This window comes from Uloborus diversus, chromosome 7 (assembly GCF_026930045.1).
Source record: "Uloborus diversus isolate 005 chromosome 7, Udiv.v.3.1, whole genome shotgun sequence".
In the NCBI taxonomy this organism is placed as follows: Eukaryota; Metazoa; Arthropoda; class Arachnida; order Araneae; family Uloboridae; genus Uloborus; species Uloborus diversus.
The window spans coordinates 152,591,114-152,606,399 of NC_072737.1; the positions used below are offsets into that span (position 1 = coordinate 152,591,114).

Here is a 15,286-nt window from a genome sequence, read left to right on the forward strand (position 1 = left end):
GTTCGGCCGATTTTCATGAAATTTGGCACAAAGTTAGTATGTAGCATGGGGGTGTGCACCTCGAAGCGATTTTTCGAAAATTCGATGTGGTTCTTTTTTTATTCCAATTTTAAGAAAAAAAAACTATCATAAATTACGAAATTATCGTAACGTGGAACCGTAACATGGGCACAAGCCAATTGGCGAGATACGAAATTATCATAACGTGGAACTGTAACGTCGGTACAAGCCAATTGGCGAGACAATTCACCATACATTATTTGTAAATATACAAGCGAACCAAAAGACCTTTAATTTTTGTATTACGGGCGAAGCCGTGCGGGTACCACTAGTTTTTAGCATAAAAGCACGTAGCCTTCAAGCTAAAGACAAACTTTGGAAAGCAAAGACAAGGCTTGTAGTATTAGACCCGGCATGAGCTCTATATGAGGCCCCTAGTTTCAAAACCGGATACTTGCAAAAAATTCGATTTTTTTTTTTTTTTTTTTGTTAATCTTGTAGAAAATCATAAGGCCTATTTGCCTGCTCAATATTAGGTTCAAAAACCGCTTCTTTCCCCCTGGAAACGGGGCTGGAAGGTCTGCCTCAGTTTCAAAGCCGGACTTTTTACAAGTTGAGCGTTTGTCCGCTCCTACAAGTATCCGGTTTTGAAACTAGAGGCCTCATATAACTTACAGCTTATTACCCAAGCTTCTGTCTTCGCTTTACTAGGTGAACCGTAGCAGGTTCGTAGAACCTCGCTGATGTGCTAAATTAATTTTAACCACCAGTATGCATGTAACCTCAGCTTTAACCCTTAAATGTGTAGTGTTGCCATTTGGCAACATACCCATTTTAGTTCTTTAAAATACAATGAGAAAATACTCTTAAAAATACTGAAGATGCTATTTAATCAGTTTTAAACTTGTAATGCATCAATGTGATCAGAAACAAAAATTGGTTAATTTTTTTCGGCATTCGCCAATGTTGGACTTAGTTTAGTACGCTTGAAAATGTTCAACTTCTTTTAATTCTATAACGAATAAAGTTTTACTACTACTTAAATAGTAAGGTATTTTACAATTTTTATCCTTGTTTTGGGATATTTGATGGTAAATTATTTGTTGTTCTTTAAATTAAAACCCGATGATGCCAAGCGGTTATTTGACTATAAACCATACCTAAATTAAACAGTGTATTTTTCTTATGATTTGAATAGAAGTTTAAAACTAAAGAACATATTTTAAAGTGTTTTTTTAAAAAAAAGCATGTGTTTGGGGGTAAATGACAGTACGTCTGCCTGCATCTTTTTTATAACCATTCCAGACAGATGATCGCAAATAAATTTGAAACTACAGTATCTGGATGCGAGACCATGGTGACCTTGTATAAAAATTATAAATATGTAAAAACTGCGCAACACATTGATTTTTTTATTGTTTAATTGTGCTAGTGTAAAATCTTTATTTTAAGCTTTTGTCAAATACAGCTAGTTTAACGTTTAATTTCTTTTGCTGCAGCACCCATGGTCGAAGAAGACAATCTTTCTCCTCAACATGTCACGCCAGTGGAAACTGGATTTAGCGAGAAATTTTCACCTGACAACGTGGATTTGGCTCGTGCTCCAGTACATGCTGGGTATTTATTGCTAAAACTTTCTTTGGGACGAACCAATCAACTAGAATTACAATCATTACATAAATTTAACAGTTTGATTTGAAGGGTGTATTACTTATTACTTAAAGTAAAATCAAAGTACCAAATGAAAATACTACCAACTTTGTTCTTAAAAACAATATTTAATACCTTTTAAGTTAAGATTTGTGGCTCAAAAGATACACAAGTTTAACTTTTTGAACTTATTTAAAAGTCGAAATTTTTCTAACTAAAATAGAAATATATTAAAAAAAAAACTATTCATAAATTAATAAAACTATTCTAAAATAAAAGGATTAATTGCACACATTTTTTGAAAAAGGTTATTAAGAAAATAAATGTATTGTGTTTTCACATCTTGCATGTCATTGAACGGCATTTGTTGAAGGCTTTTAAGAAACATTTGTAACCCTTGTGAATTCAGGAACTCTACCACACTTTGGCCGGACGTAAAAATACCGTGCGAAAGACCTGTTGCGCAAACATATTACCGTCATACATTATAACTCGAAAACTTATTTGCTGATATATTGTGTCAAAATGTAAGCCTGAACCCTTGTCTCTTATGTTCATAAAACTACAGAAAATGAAACAAATAGATAAAAATAATAGACATCAATATTTTAACAGAGAAACTATGATCCTGGAGCCCAAAGAGAAAATTACAAGTTTTCGGGAATGTTTGCGCAACAGGTCTTTCGCGCGGTATTTTTTTCGTACGGCCAAAGTGTGGCTAAGATTCCTGAATTCATACGGGTTTTCGGATTGTAAGACTCTATACTATAGTATTAATATTTTGTCTATTGAAGACAACAGGTGCATTATTTTAGGTAGCACAACTGAAACATCATGTTTTTTCTCAGGAATACTCACACTGATTTTATATAAAGAAACGAGGTTCAAGTATTGTCCTGCATGAATAAACTATTGTATGACTGGAAAAAAATCTACGATGAATTTTTCTTTCCTAAATTCTTGGAAACTGAAAACAAAAGCTCCCCAATCTATAGACGAATTTTAGCATGTTTCTTTTTATTGTAAGGGAAGCACACAAGTTTTATTTTTCTTCTGAAATTCAAAAAACTATTTTTGAAAAAGAAATCAAAAGCTAAGCAAAAACAAATTTATGAGGACTCCTACAACAAATCAGGAATCATATCCTTTGAATCTAGATTTGAAGAAGGCCGTTTCGAGATTAAAAAAATTTTCTGATGTATTTTGAAAAACTAATGTCTGCTTTTGAAGCAAAGTTATCGGAAAATATATTAAGAAATATGAATTCTATAAAACTGGTGAGTATGAAACATAAGTGTCGTCTTTACACATCGACAAATCCTGGGAGGCCATGGCCAGCAGGGACCCCACACTTCACAACAAGTGAAGTTTTAAAACACATGCATTAGTAAAGGGCCCAGAGTATATTTGTGTCCAAAAACCCATAAGTATTTAAAACAGTTCAGTTAAACATGACAGCTGATAAGTATATTGAAAGCTTATGAACTGAATAGCTAAAAAGTTTTTCTGGAAATTATATTCTAAGTCAAATTGTTTGTAGAACTCATAGAAAAATGAAGTAGTAATTAAATTTGATCGCACACACACTCTTGATTAAAAAAAAATACATTTGGTTACCAAGGCTTCACTTTCACTATATCTTAAAATTATACAAGATATTTTAAAGATTTGTGTCCTACCATTACATTAACCCATTCAATGACCAGCCCGAAAACCCTTAACGCGCATGCCGCAGATAACGAAACGGAGTTGATTTTTGCTACGTTGTAATAACACTTTTCTCCCCATTTTGCTATCGGTATTTTAATGTTGTTTTTGCTGTTCAGCTTGCATTCGAAAATCGCTTCGCTTTACTTGTTGTTAAGCACTGAATTAAATAGTGCAATAAAATACAAGGTTGCTAATATGTGCTGAAATATTCATACATTTACGCAGTACATAACAGGAAAATAGGAAACAATAGAGGATTGGACGAAAAGCAATTATTTTCATAACACTAATTATTTTATTGATTTATTTTTCTTTTTGCTTTTATCTCAGTATATCTTTTTTTCCCTTTTACTGTTAAATGTAAGATGATCTATCTTTCAAAAGGCCTCAACAAAACATTCTTCAAACAATTGACTGATCGATCCAACGTGTGAGCAAGCGAATTGCATGGACAAAAACGCTTTAAGTGTGGGAATGATATTCTAAGAGGATAAAAAGTATTCTTCGGTGCCTTTTGATATATTGTGACACTTCAAAACGACCAATAAACACAGAGACATCCCTTTGATGGCAGGACTATGGTCGACTTTTATCGTAATTCAGGTGACTTTTAAATCCCTTCTGAATGCCTAGATATCAGTTGCTCAAGCGTGGGAAGTATTTTAAAGATAAATGATTACAAAAGATCAAAACTTGCGGCTAATCCCCTATTTCCCTAAAGGATACTTTTGTGCATGCAACTAAAAGCCCCCAGCTGAGAGAGGAATAACTAGACCGACTGGGAGGTCTTTATTCTCCAAGGACCCTCTTTGCAAACATCCGATCAAGTTAGTTCCATTCAAAGAATGGTCAGAAGGTTTTAGTGTTTTGTGGTCAACCCTTTCACATTATTTTCTTACAACAAAACAGTTTAGCTCAGAAAGGAATTTCAAAACAAGCTTTTATGCTTAAATGACGAAACATGTCTTCAGAAGGAAAAAAAAAGGAGATCTTGCTTGAAATCGAGTCGGATTTTAAATCTTTTTTTTAAACATACTTGAATAAATTTTAGTTAGTTTCATATGATTATTTACTAATTATGGCAATTTGATTATTGAAAAGAAACCAAATATTTAATTTATATTTTTTAAATCTCATAAAAGTAGGTACAATTAAAACATTGGAGCTATTTTAAGACAATAAATAAAATCTGAAAAAGAATGGGAGATAAGGAATGTTTCGTTTATTATGAGTAAAGCGTATAACAAAAGAACTCAAGATATTATCATTTTATTCGTACTGTCGTATCTATTTTATGTTTTACATAGACAACTTTTACGTATAGTCAATGCGGTCGTCATTTTTTTTTTCGTGAAATAAAAAATATTCAAAACCGTATCACTAAAAATCCATCAAATGGTGCCGCGTATATAAAAAGATATAATTTGCGTTTCAAAATATCATGGTTTAAAAATAAATAAGTAATAAATAATAATAATAGTATACAAAAAAATAAAACGCGTAGTAAACACATTATAATAAAAAAAAACATACTCGTACAAAATTAAGATATATAAGATAATTTTAAAAAATAATATTGCGAAAAATAAATTATAAAATTTGAGGATTATGAACAATTTAGTGAAGGATACTTGCGTAAGAAGGTGGATTTTTGATAACAAGAAAAACATATTTTTGTTTATTTGCTTTATTCAGGCATAGAAATATTGATAAATATGTAAGGAAATATTTTCACACTTGTTCATCAGGAGTTCAAATGCCAGAATGCTAAGAAACAAAGCTTCCACGAAAAGATAAAAATAAAGTGCCTGATTATTTGAAGTATTGTACGTGTCCCATCCAAGAGTACTTGAAAAGTTAATATCTTAGTAAAATAAAATAAATTACAACAAGTTCCGTGAAATACTCTAAGTTACATCCCTTTTGTCTCAGAATAGAGCTTGATTACCGCTCCCCTAAAAGCTCCAGAACCCAACAGAGAAGCGCAATAACAGGGTTCTGCCCCTGGAAGGATCGCCGACACATATTCGGCCGAGGCAAAAACTGCTAGAATCGCCGTGACGACACAGGATCGTCGAGGGCAGTTAGGAACCATTTTCTTGCGACGAGCCTGAATCGGCCGGGGCAGTATTAACACAAACTGCGCGGCCGATCCTGTATCGGCCGGGGCAAGGAATGGGTTAATACATTTGCTATGTTTTGCTAATACAAAATACGATTGTAATAATTTTAAAACAGCTGCAAAATTTCCTGCTTACCCTCTCTACAACGAAATAGTGTTATGGTCAATGTGTTTCATAGTATATGCACAAAACCATTTGCAATCATTCATCCAATAGCAATTTTGCATCGATAAAACTGCAAAGACGTTGCCCCCCCCCCCCTCCCCTCGCGTGTAACTTTTTTCTATATTTTACATAAGTTGGGTTTTAGACGTATGTGGGGTATAAAATAATAGTTTCTGCTCCTTTTCTTTCAATGATACAGTATTTTTTACCACTTCTTTCAGTAATACAGTATTATTTACCACGGTAACACATTTAGATAATGTACTTTTATCAAACATATTACAGCGGCATTTCAGAAAAAGAATTACTACAGCTTGAATAGACAGGACCTTTTTGAAAATGGTCTCATTCTGTGTTAAAAAGGGTGAATACGTATAAAAGATCACAATTATACAAAATTAATTTTAATATATACACTGAATAATATTAAAATTCATAATTTTTTAAGTTTACACTTATTAACATTCAGTTTCTATTTATCTGAGAGACGTATTTATGTTCATTTTGTACGTATTAGAGAGACGTACAATTGCCAGTTTAGGGTTTTATCGTTCATTGCACGTTAGCGACTGTTAAAAACCCTCAAATTGCTCAGAATAAAAAAAAAAAAAACTTGCGTCATTTAGCAAAATGATATGTAGTAATTCTCCTCTTTAGAAGAGTTCACTTGCCATTTGATCTTAAATAGATTGAAATTAAATTCGCTCTGATGGGAGCTCACTGTGATATCCAAAAAAAAAAAAATGCTTATTCGGTACACTTTGACTGCGGATTCAGAAATTTTTTATACAGTTTTACTGTGTCGCAATTAAAAAAAAATATCTAAATATAATGCTGCATAATGTATCTTCTCATTAGATGTGGGTAGGTATGCATGTATGCGTTTTTCCTTTATCATTCGGTAAAATCCGGAGTTTTATTAGGTGAATTGAGAATTTCCCCGCCCCAAACATTTAGGTTCGGAGCGCTTCTGGTTGAAATGGTTAAACTGTCTTCCAATGCCCCCCCCCCCTTCTCTGAAATACGACATCACTGTGACGTGATGCGGTGCGTAGTAATACGGTATAGGAATACGACTTCCATTGCCCCTCATCCTCCTTGAAATACGTCGTCACTGTGGCGTGGTACAATGCATATTAATGCAGTATAGGAGTGCGACTTCCGATGCCCTTTATGCTGCCTCAAATATACCGTAGCCGATGCTTTTCATCCATCCTGAAATACGACGGCCTTGTGACGCTGTGCAGTTCCGGCAGTGCATAGTAATGCAGCGTAGAAATACGACTTCCGATTTACTTCTTTCTAATTGAAATACATTGTCCCTGTTACGAGATATGATGTATATTAATGTAGCGTAGGAGTACGACTTCCAATGCCCTTTATTCACCCTCAAATACGACGTCCTTGTGACGTGATACGATGCATAGCAATGCAAACGGAGGAATACAATTTCTGATGCCGTTCATCCCACCTGAATTGCGACGTTCCTGTGACGTAGTATAATGCATGATAATGCATCATAGGAATACCACTTTCAGTGCCCTTCATTACCCCAGAGGTGAGACGTCGCTCTGACGTAGTACGATGCATAGTAATGCAGTATAATAATACGACTTTCGATGCCCTTTATCTCCCTGAAATGCAACGTCACTGTGACTTGGTACGGTGCATAATAATGCATCATGGAAATATGACTACAGTCCATTTTTACGCATCTCGTCTGTCTTGTTGCCGCATTTCATTTTTTCCTATTTTGTTCTATGATTTGATTAAGTTATAAAAACAAAAATGATATACGTTCTTTGATTGCTCTAAAAGTATGTTTCCTGCATGACTACAGGATATTAATCCAATTAATGTGTCTCGCCTTAATTTTAAAAGTCATGATTTTGCCATATGATTGCTAACATTTATTGCTTTACATTATATTTTTACTCATTTTATTGCTTTGGATTTTGATTTTGAGTTGTAACTGTGTTTTGTTTTTAAGGTTTTTGAGTAAAGCATGTGCATACATTACTTTGAAATATTTTTGGTTCGATTTGACTTTGATTTCCTTTATTAATTATTTAGAAGTTTTAGTTGGGATGATGACTTCTACTATTCATTCCCTCCCAAAGGCATGTTGCGAAGCAGGTTGGCTTATTTTATAATGTATTTTATTGATGTAAAATTTACATTTGCTTGCATGTGATAATTTTTGAATTCATACTTACTTTTAAAAAAATATATTAACAAGGCCAACATCTCAACAAATATGACGGCGGTGAAGTTTGTCTTCAACAGTGGTTAAAATATTTTAAAAACGGACAAAAAAGACGAATCCTCCTTCCCCGAAAAAAAAGAAAGAACACTGGTTCAACACCTTAAAAATTTGAATGGATCAGTTTTTAACCGGAATTCTCCCCCCCCCCCCTCTCTTTGAGTTAATTGAAAAGAAAAATCTTGCTTGTGAGGGAAGTAAAAGTTATTTTCTTCAAAACTACGTAAAAATACATGTTTGAACGCAAGCAGAGATATTTTCACTCTAACAGCACGTGGAACACATGTGAAACAGGTGAGTTTAGATGGTTCTTACTACATTGTTGTCTTATATTAACTCTAGACTCTTTTTAGACGGCTCTTGCTTTGGGGGAGTACCCCTCTAAATATTTCCCTTGTTTTAATCATTAGTAGTCATATCGCGAATTTTGAATAAAGACTCCTCTGAAGCAAGGAGAAAATTCATTTAGTATCGTTGCTCTAGTAGTATTTTGATCTTCATATATACAGCATCATAGTTGATACTGTTTCTAGTGTGGTGTTGATCTATAACGGGGCCAAGTAAAGAGAAATACGACTTTTTTCACGAGTTACTTGACATGTATTATTGGGAAAAATAAAAGATTTAGGAAAACCATTGACATTTAAATATTTCTAACTAAATTAGCGCACAAATAAATCCTGGAGAGGAACAATGATCAGTTTTTAGTCCCAATCGTATAAAAATGTTAAGATTTTTCCTTTTTTGGGGATATTTCGATGGTGGGCGAATCTGGCGATCTTTCTTCATTGGCGTCAAATTTTGGTTCCAGAGCGTGCGCGAAAGGTATTTTTCTTTGCAAATCTAAACAAAGAGACCAGAAACATCTATTCACATAGGGTTACTATAAATCGGCAGGGTTCTCAAAATAAAATTATTTACGCCAAAAATGATTCCCAAATATCAAAATATCCCCTTTTTTTAAAACGGACTTTAAAAAAGACGTTCTCAATTCGTCAGAATCTTTTTATGTATGTCCCACGTGAACTCAAACACGCATAGACCAATCTGGAAAATTCTTTTTTTTCTTGTTTGAAAAGGTTTATACTTCCCAAGTAATCCCATGGTCATCAGTTCAGTATCTGAAGATGGAATTCTTGAAAAATCAAGAAAACTCTTCAAATTCTATGGACAAAGTTAAAGCAATTTCTGTTGCTTTTTAGTGCCTCATGAACTTGTTTCGGAAAGCATACTTTGATAAAGTCAAACTGATGATGCAAACAATTTTCTATCTTAATAATTGCGCATTTGAAAAAGCCTTTCTTCAGTCTTCGGGAGTCTCCGAGAAGCTGTACTCTTTTTCTTTCACTATTTTACTCAGCTGTTTTCAGACTTCTATGCTCGACGCTTTCGCACTCGAGATGTACGTAAGGAGTGTACTACATACTCTGCCCTACGTACGTATTTTATATTTACACCACTAAAAAGCAAAAAATAAGTCATTTTCAAATACAAAAAGAACCGACTCCAAAAAACAAAGAGGACCTAAAAAGTAAAAACTAATTGGTCATATTAACATACGATTTCTTACCTAACGTATAAATCAAATTTGTTTTACAATTCCTGTAAAAAAAATCAGCTAAAAACCCAATTATAAAATAAACACTGATTTTAATTACTATACGATGAATTATTTTAGTAACTGACAACCTACCAAATCCTGAGTTAAACACTGATTTAACAAAACGCGAAAGTCTTTAAAACTAAACCTACTCTGTTACGTTAGGTAGCAGTGTATAGGACGCCCCGATTTCAAATAGTTATTAAAATTTAAGAGATCGTATATAATTATTTAGGTATTAAAATTAATTCATCGTATAGTAATTTGAATCAGTGTTTATCTTATAATTGGGTGTTTAGTTTAGTTGATTTTGTACAGGAATTGAACAATAAATTTGATTTATACGTTTGGGTAGGAAATCGTATGTTAGTATGTCCAATTATTTGTTTACCTTTTTGTTCCTCTTTGTTTTTTGAAGTCGGTTCTTTTTTTATTTGAAAATAACTTATTTAAGCAAAATAGGTTATCAGGAGCAGTGGTTGGAAAAACTACATTTTTTTTGTAGCGAACTACAACTACTTTTTTAAAAAGTAGGGACTACAAACTACTTTTGAAATGTAGCCACTACTTCACTACTTTTTAAAAAATTAAATAAATAAAAAGCACACACAAACGCTGTTTGAGGATTGAACGAAAAAATTCGAAAAATGTTTTAGATTAATAAAACTAAATGAGATATAAACATGTAATGTTAATAAGAGTTATTTATTTATTTCTTTTTTTATTTTGAACCAACTTGTCATTCTAAACCATTTTGTACAGTTTTTACGAATATTCTCTGCAAGAAAGGATCAAAAAGTTGAAAGAATTCAACATTCAAAATTTTAATCCTTTCTTGCTTGCGAAAATTCAATTCAAGAAGCACAACTCAGCTACTTGAAAATGTAAATAGGAGCAACTATAAGATGATTTCAATTTTACATAGACGAACATATATATAAAATTGATTAGATGATGAATAAAATATTTTAAACAGAAGAGAAAAACTTTAATTTTCATTATAAAAATCAATGTCATAGGAACAAATTAAGTAGTTTTGAGCTTCAAGCTAGGAGTCCGAACCTGGATACCAACCCCTATTCTTATGCTACTGGTAAATGAAATAAAAACTTGCTTTCAATTCTACCAAATAATCTCAAAAATTTGCAAATATTTAATAATTGACTCTTATTATGTTAATATATCAACACTAAATCACTAAAATAACAAAAAGAAGATAAATGAAAACCTAAAAAGAAATATGAAAACTATCCCATTACTAAATATTAATAAATATGCTATCCGAAATATAAAACTTAACTAAGAATGTTCAACTTACCTTAATGTGCAATTTTAAATTATATGCGGATGATATTGACACCGAAAGCTTTTTGCTTAACGGGCAAAGTTTGCATAAAAGGGGAAAATTTTTGCTTTCAAACTTTTGTATAACACCGTAATATTTATTGTATTTCTGTAAGATTTACAGTAGCTTCCATATTTAGTGAATATTGGAACAATAATCTCATTGAAGTCTAAAACTTTCATCCACTAAACGGGACATTCTCGGCAGCCAGAACACTCAAACGTGCTACTTAAATTGGCAGTAATCGCTTACTCTTTTCTTTCTAAGCCTCACTCTATTCATTGGGAATATTGGAAAAACATAAAATGCCAAACAAACTAATGGTGTCAAACATATCAAACGTATGTCGTCAAAAGGATATGTCTGACATCAGCTCGTATTTTTATGAGTCTTCATTCTCATTGCATCCACTGATGTAGTAATCGCGTAAGATTTAAGCCTGTCAGATTCGTTTGAACCTTGTTTGTTTCTGTTTTTTTTTTTCGTTTTATTTAAAAATAGTGTCTAAAGATCGCTACGCACTACCTTTTTTTTGTAGCGAACTACTCGCTACTTTACTGTTTTCAAAAAGTAGTGCGCTACACTACAATCTACTAAAAGATTTAGCTACTAGAGTAGCGTCGCTACTTCTAACTACTGATTGGGAGTGATTGTCTTCTATCTTTAGGGGCGATGTTACATTTCCCACATTTGGAGATAATTTTATTTTCTCAGTTAAGTTTCGGACATTTTTGGCACTTTTCTTGAAGTCTGACAATGTGGTCTGCTGGGCCAAATCTCTCTTAAAAAGGGATTCCCTTCAGAAGCCATAACGTCTCCTGGTCATTTTCCATCACACCAATGACGAGTCGGGAGAACGTCAGGAAACGGGAATCTTAGTTTTGACTTTTGAGCGAATCTCAAAGAAGGTTACGGTGCAAATAATTCAATATACATTTAAATTAATAAGTTGATGGAACTTCGTAATAAAATTAACTGAAACGATCAACATTTTTTTTTTCGGATTAACTTTAAAAAAATCTATGTTCTCTTCCGTTTGTGCGGCTAACTGAGAATGTAAAGTGATGCTACTTAGCCTACGCATGCACAATTTTTCTGAAAAAGAAGCATTAGCTTTTCACACTGTTCCTTGTCAGTTTGGTCTCTTGTGTCTCCTATCAGTTACTTATAACAGCATTGAATGTGAAGACAAACAGTTAGACGATTCGTCAGGAATTATGCCATAAAGAAAATTAGAGACTATCATTACAAATAATTACAAAATACGGTCTTGGTCAGTATATTGCTAGAGGTAACAAGCGACAAATAGGAGCAACCTTCAAAAACAAAATGGTGGGCTCTAGATTCCAATATAGCATCAATATAAATCATATTGTGCAAAATTGTATCATTATTCTAACACTATTTTAAACCCTAAACACTATTTTAAAGCAAACGGACAAAAATCTGAGGAATGGTCAATGGTTTTAGCGGACCAATGTCCGTCTGTCAGATCAGCGGATGAGAGTTCCTCATATGAAGTGTTTCAAAGGAAAGATCCTGTGTTAGTTACTTTACTTTGCAAAGCTTTACCTCGGAAGCATTTTTGCATTGTGGCATTATAGGCCAAGTGTTTGCTGTGATGTTGGTCTTGTTATAACATCAGGTCTTCATTGAAATCTTTATTGGTTTTATTTGGAAATTTTGTGCGTAATTTTCTATATTGTATTTGAAAAATGAAAAAAAAAAGAAATTCAAAATTTTTAAAAGTATGTAACGTTTTGCATTCACGTGTTTACAACATTGGTCTGCTTTTTACTCGCAAGATCACTTAGCACTGTTTCTTTTCTTTAATAACGATACTAAAATTTTAATTTTCTTCTGTTCTTTAGAAAAATCGACTTGAATCTTAATTTGATTTTTCTCTGACGTAAATAATATTCTTCTGTCAGTACGTTTAATGAATACATTGTTTGTTTATTACGATTTTAGCTGAGCTTATTTTCTATACAACTATATAAATAGTTTTAAAGACATGATTCCACATCGATTGAGGTTTATCAAGTTTGTATATCATTTGCATTCAGATTTTTAAGGTCTCAATTTTTTTATTAGTATTTAAACTAAATATATGTGTAATTCCTATAAAACAGTCATTTTGAGCTTATAAAGTTCAGAAAAATGGTAGTGGATGAAAACTGTTGAAACATTTTGTGTTGGTATACGTATATATACTATGGCTTTGTAAGCAAATGTCCTAGATGGTATTACCAATATTTAAATAAATTGATATACTTTGAACTCTAAAAATGGGAAATGGTACAGACAATGAGGAATGATATTTTATCAGAATTAGGTATACTTTACTTTAAAAATTACTGCTTCATTAAATCGGAAAGTGATAATTAGCATATAAAAGTAGTGATTATGACGACAGTGCTGTTGATAAGAAGGGGGGAAATACTGATTGGCACAATTGATGTGCATGGACCTAAGCTAAGATCGAACTAGACGAAATGCAGAGAATATTCAGTAATTTAGACATTTCATAATAAAGACAAAATATTTAAAAGTGTAATTCGATTCAGCTAAAATGGAGTTTTCCTACTTTAAGCGTATACAGTAAATGATAAATCAATTCAAATGAGAAAAGTTAGAAAATATTATGGATCTTTACTGTTCCGTTTTCACACTAACAATTATGTATAGTAAGATATGTACATAATATGCTTATTAACCACTAAATTACAGTGAAAATGGACGATGTGTGTGCATAATTTCAACACTAATGAGAATGCTTTTTGTTTATGCCAGTTTACATTTTATTTACTAACAATATAACTTTCTGTTCTATAAACATTTACTAATTGTTTCCTTTCCCTTTTTAACTTGCATGGACAAAAACAGCAGACTTAAGTGGAAAACGTAAGTTAATTTTAAAACTTTAGTTATTTATCTGTAAATTGGTTGTATTTAGGGTGTATAAATCTGTTTATGTGTTGCTTTCGTGTAGAAGTTATTCATGTTTCCTGATACTTTTGTTACTTTTTCGGATACCAGTTTAAATAATACTATGTAGTGAATCGGAAAAGGGCTTTAAATCATGTCTTGTTAATCTGTGTCCAGTTTTCGTTGTTTTACTTCATACTAAACATGTCTGTCAGTTTTATTAATTGCAACAGGTCCGTTTAATTTCAACACATTTAATGCGGCAAGTAGCAGCGTAGCCAAGAGGAGGGGCCATGGGATCTGGACCATTATAGATCTAAAGGATCTTTCAATTGGCGCGAGTAGATGTTCACGGCTCGTGACGGCTAAGTTGTTTTGGTGACGTCTGTCTAATCTGTTGTTTATTCTTTAGTCACTGATGCGAAATTAACATAGCAAGATGGAGTTGAGGCAGCATGTCCAAATGATAAAACTGCATTATCAAAATGAGTATTCCTTTTCGCAAGTATTGCACGCCTTGCGCCCATTTTACGACAGATGCGGTAGCCCTTCACAGTCACAGATGCATATAGGAAAACAACAACCGACACGAGGATCAACAGATGACAATGAATCCACAAATACTTACTGTTTCGTGAGAATTTTAGGCCGGCGGTGTCATTTTTTCCTACTTTTTTGAAAAAGAAATTGATGAGGTCATCACCGTTGACAGTGAGCGCTGAAGAACGATGACAATAGATTTCTTTTGGCCAAAACTGAACGATTTGGACATTGGTAACATGTGGTTCCTGCAGGACGATGCTACGGCCACACAGTGGAAGTCATGAAACACTTTCTGCATTTGAGGGAATGGTTATCTCTCGCAGAGGAGATGTGAAATTGGTCACAAAGATAGCGTGTTTTGCTCCAGCTACACTTTTTCTTTTGGTGTTTCCTGAAGCTACAGGTATGTACCAATAAACGGAAATCGACTGATGCTCTAAAAGCCAATTAACCAAGATTATCGCTCAAATTCAACCGAATTTATACAGCAAAGTCATTGAACGTTGAACCTCTCGGATCCGTGCCACCGTGAGAAGCAACGGGAGATATTTTAGCATTGTTATATGCTACACAAAAGGAATTCATTGGCCTTTTAAATAAAGAAAGTGCTTCGTTAATACCTCACAAAAGAGCTTGTTTTATTTCATTTCAACATCTAAACGCTCTTATTGAAAGACCCTTTAATATAACTAGATACGCAACTCCACAGCAGCAGCCACTGACCACCATTGAATGCGAGAAACTTGATATAAATGGAAAAAGCGTGGCCGCTAAGGATGTAACTGCTAACACTAATCTCCAGTTAATGCAACCGATGCAAGCTGATTGTAGCCTCGCAAAAAGTCGCTAGCAACTGCTCTTTGGACGCTTGCCCGTCTATTCAGTTGCTCATAGAACGGTTCCTCGTTGCGTATCTAGGTTATACTAGATCTATGGTCTTTACGCTTCCCGAGATGAGT

General features: G+C 33.4%; 1 protein-coding gene across 1 annotated transcript in view; it reads left to right on the forward strand.

Annotated features, from left to right (window-relative positions):
* LOC129226948 (ankyrin-2-like) overlaps nt 1-15,286 on the forward strand; it is a 227,201-nt gene that overhangs the window by 113,371 nt on the left and 98,544 nt on the right. The window contains exons 21-23 of the mRNA XM_054861576.1: nt 1,500-1,617; nt 7,722-7,784; nt 13,743-13,760. Of these exons, the coding sequence (XP_054717551.1) occupies nt 1,500-1,617; nt 7,722-7,784; nt 13,743-13,760 (199 nt within the window). The remainder of the gene's footprint in view (nt 1-1,499; nt 1,618-7,721; nt 7,785-13,742; nt 13,761-15,286) is intronic.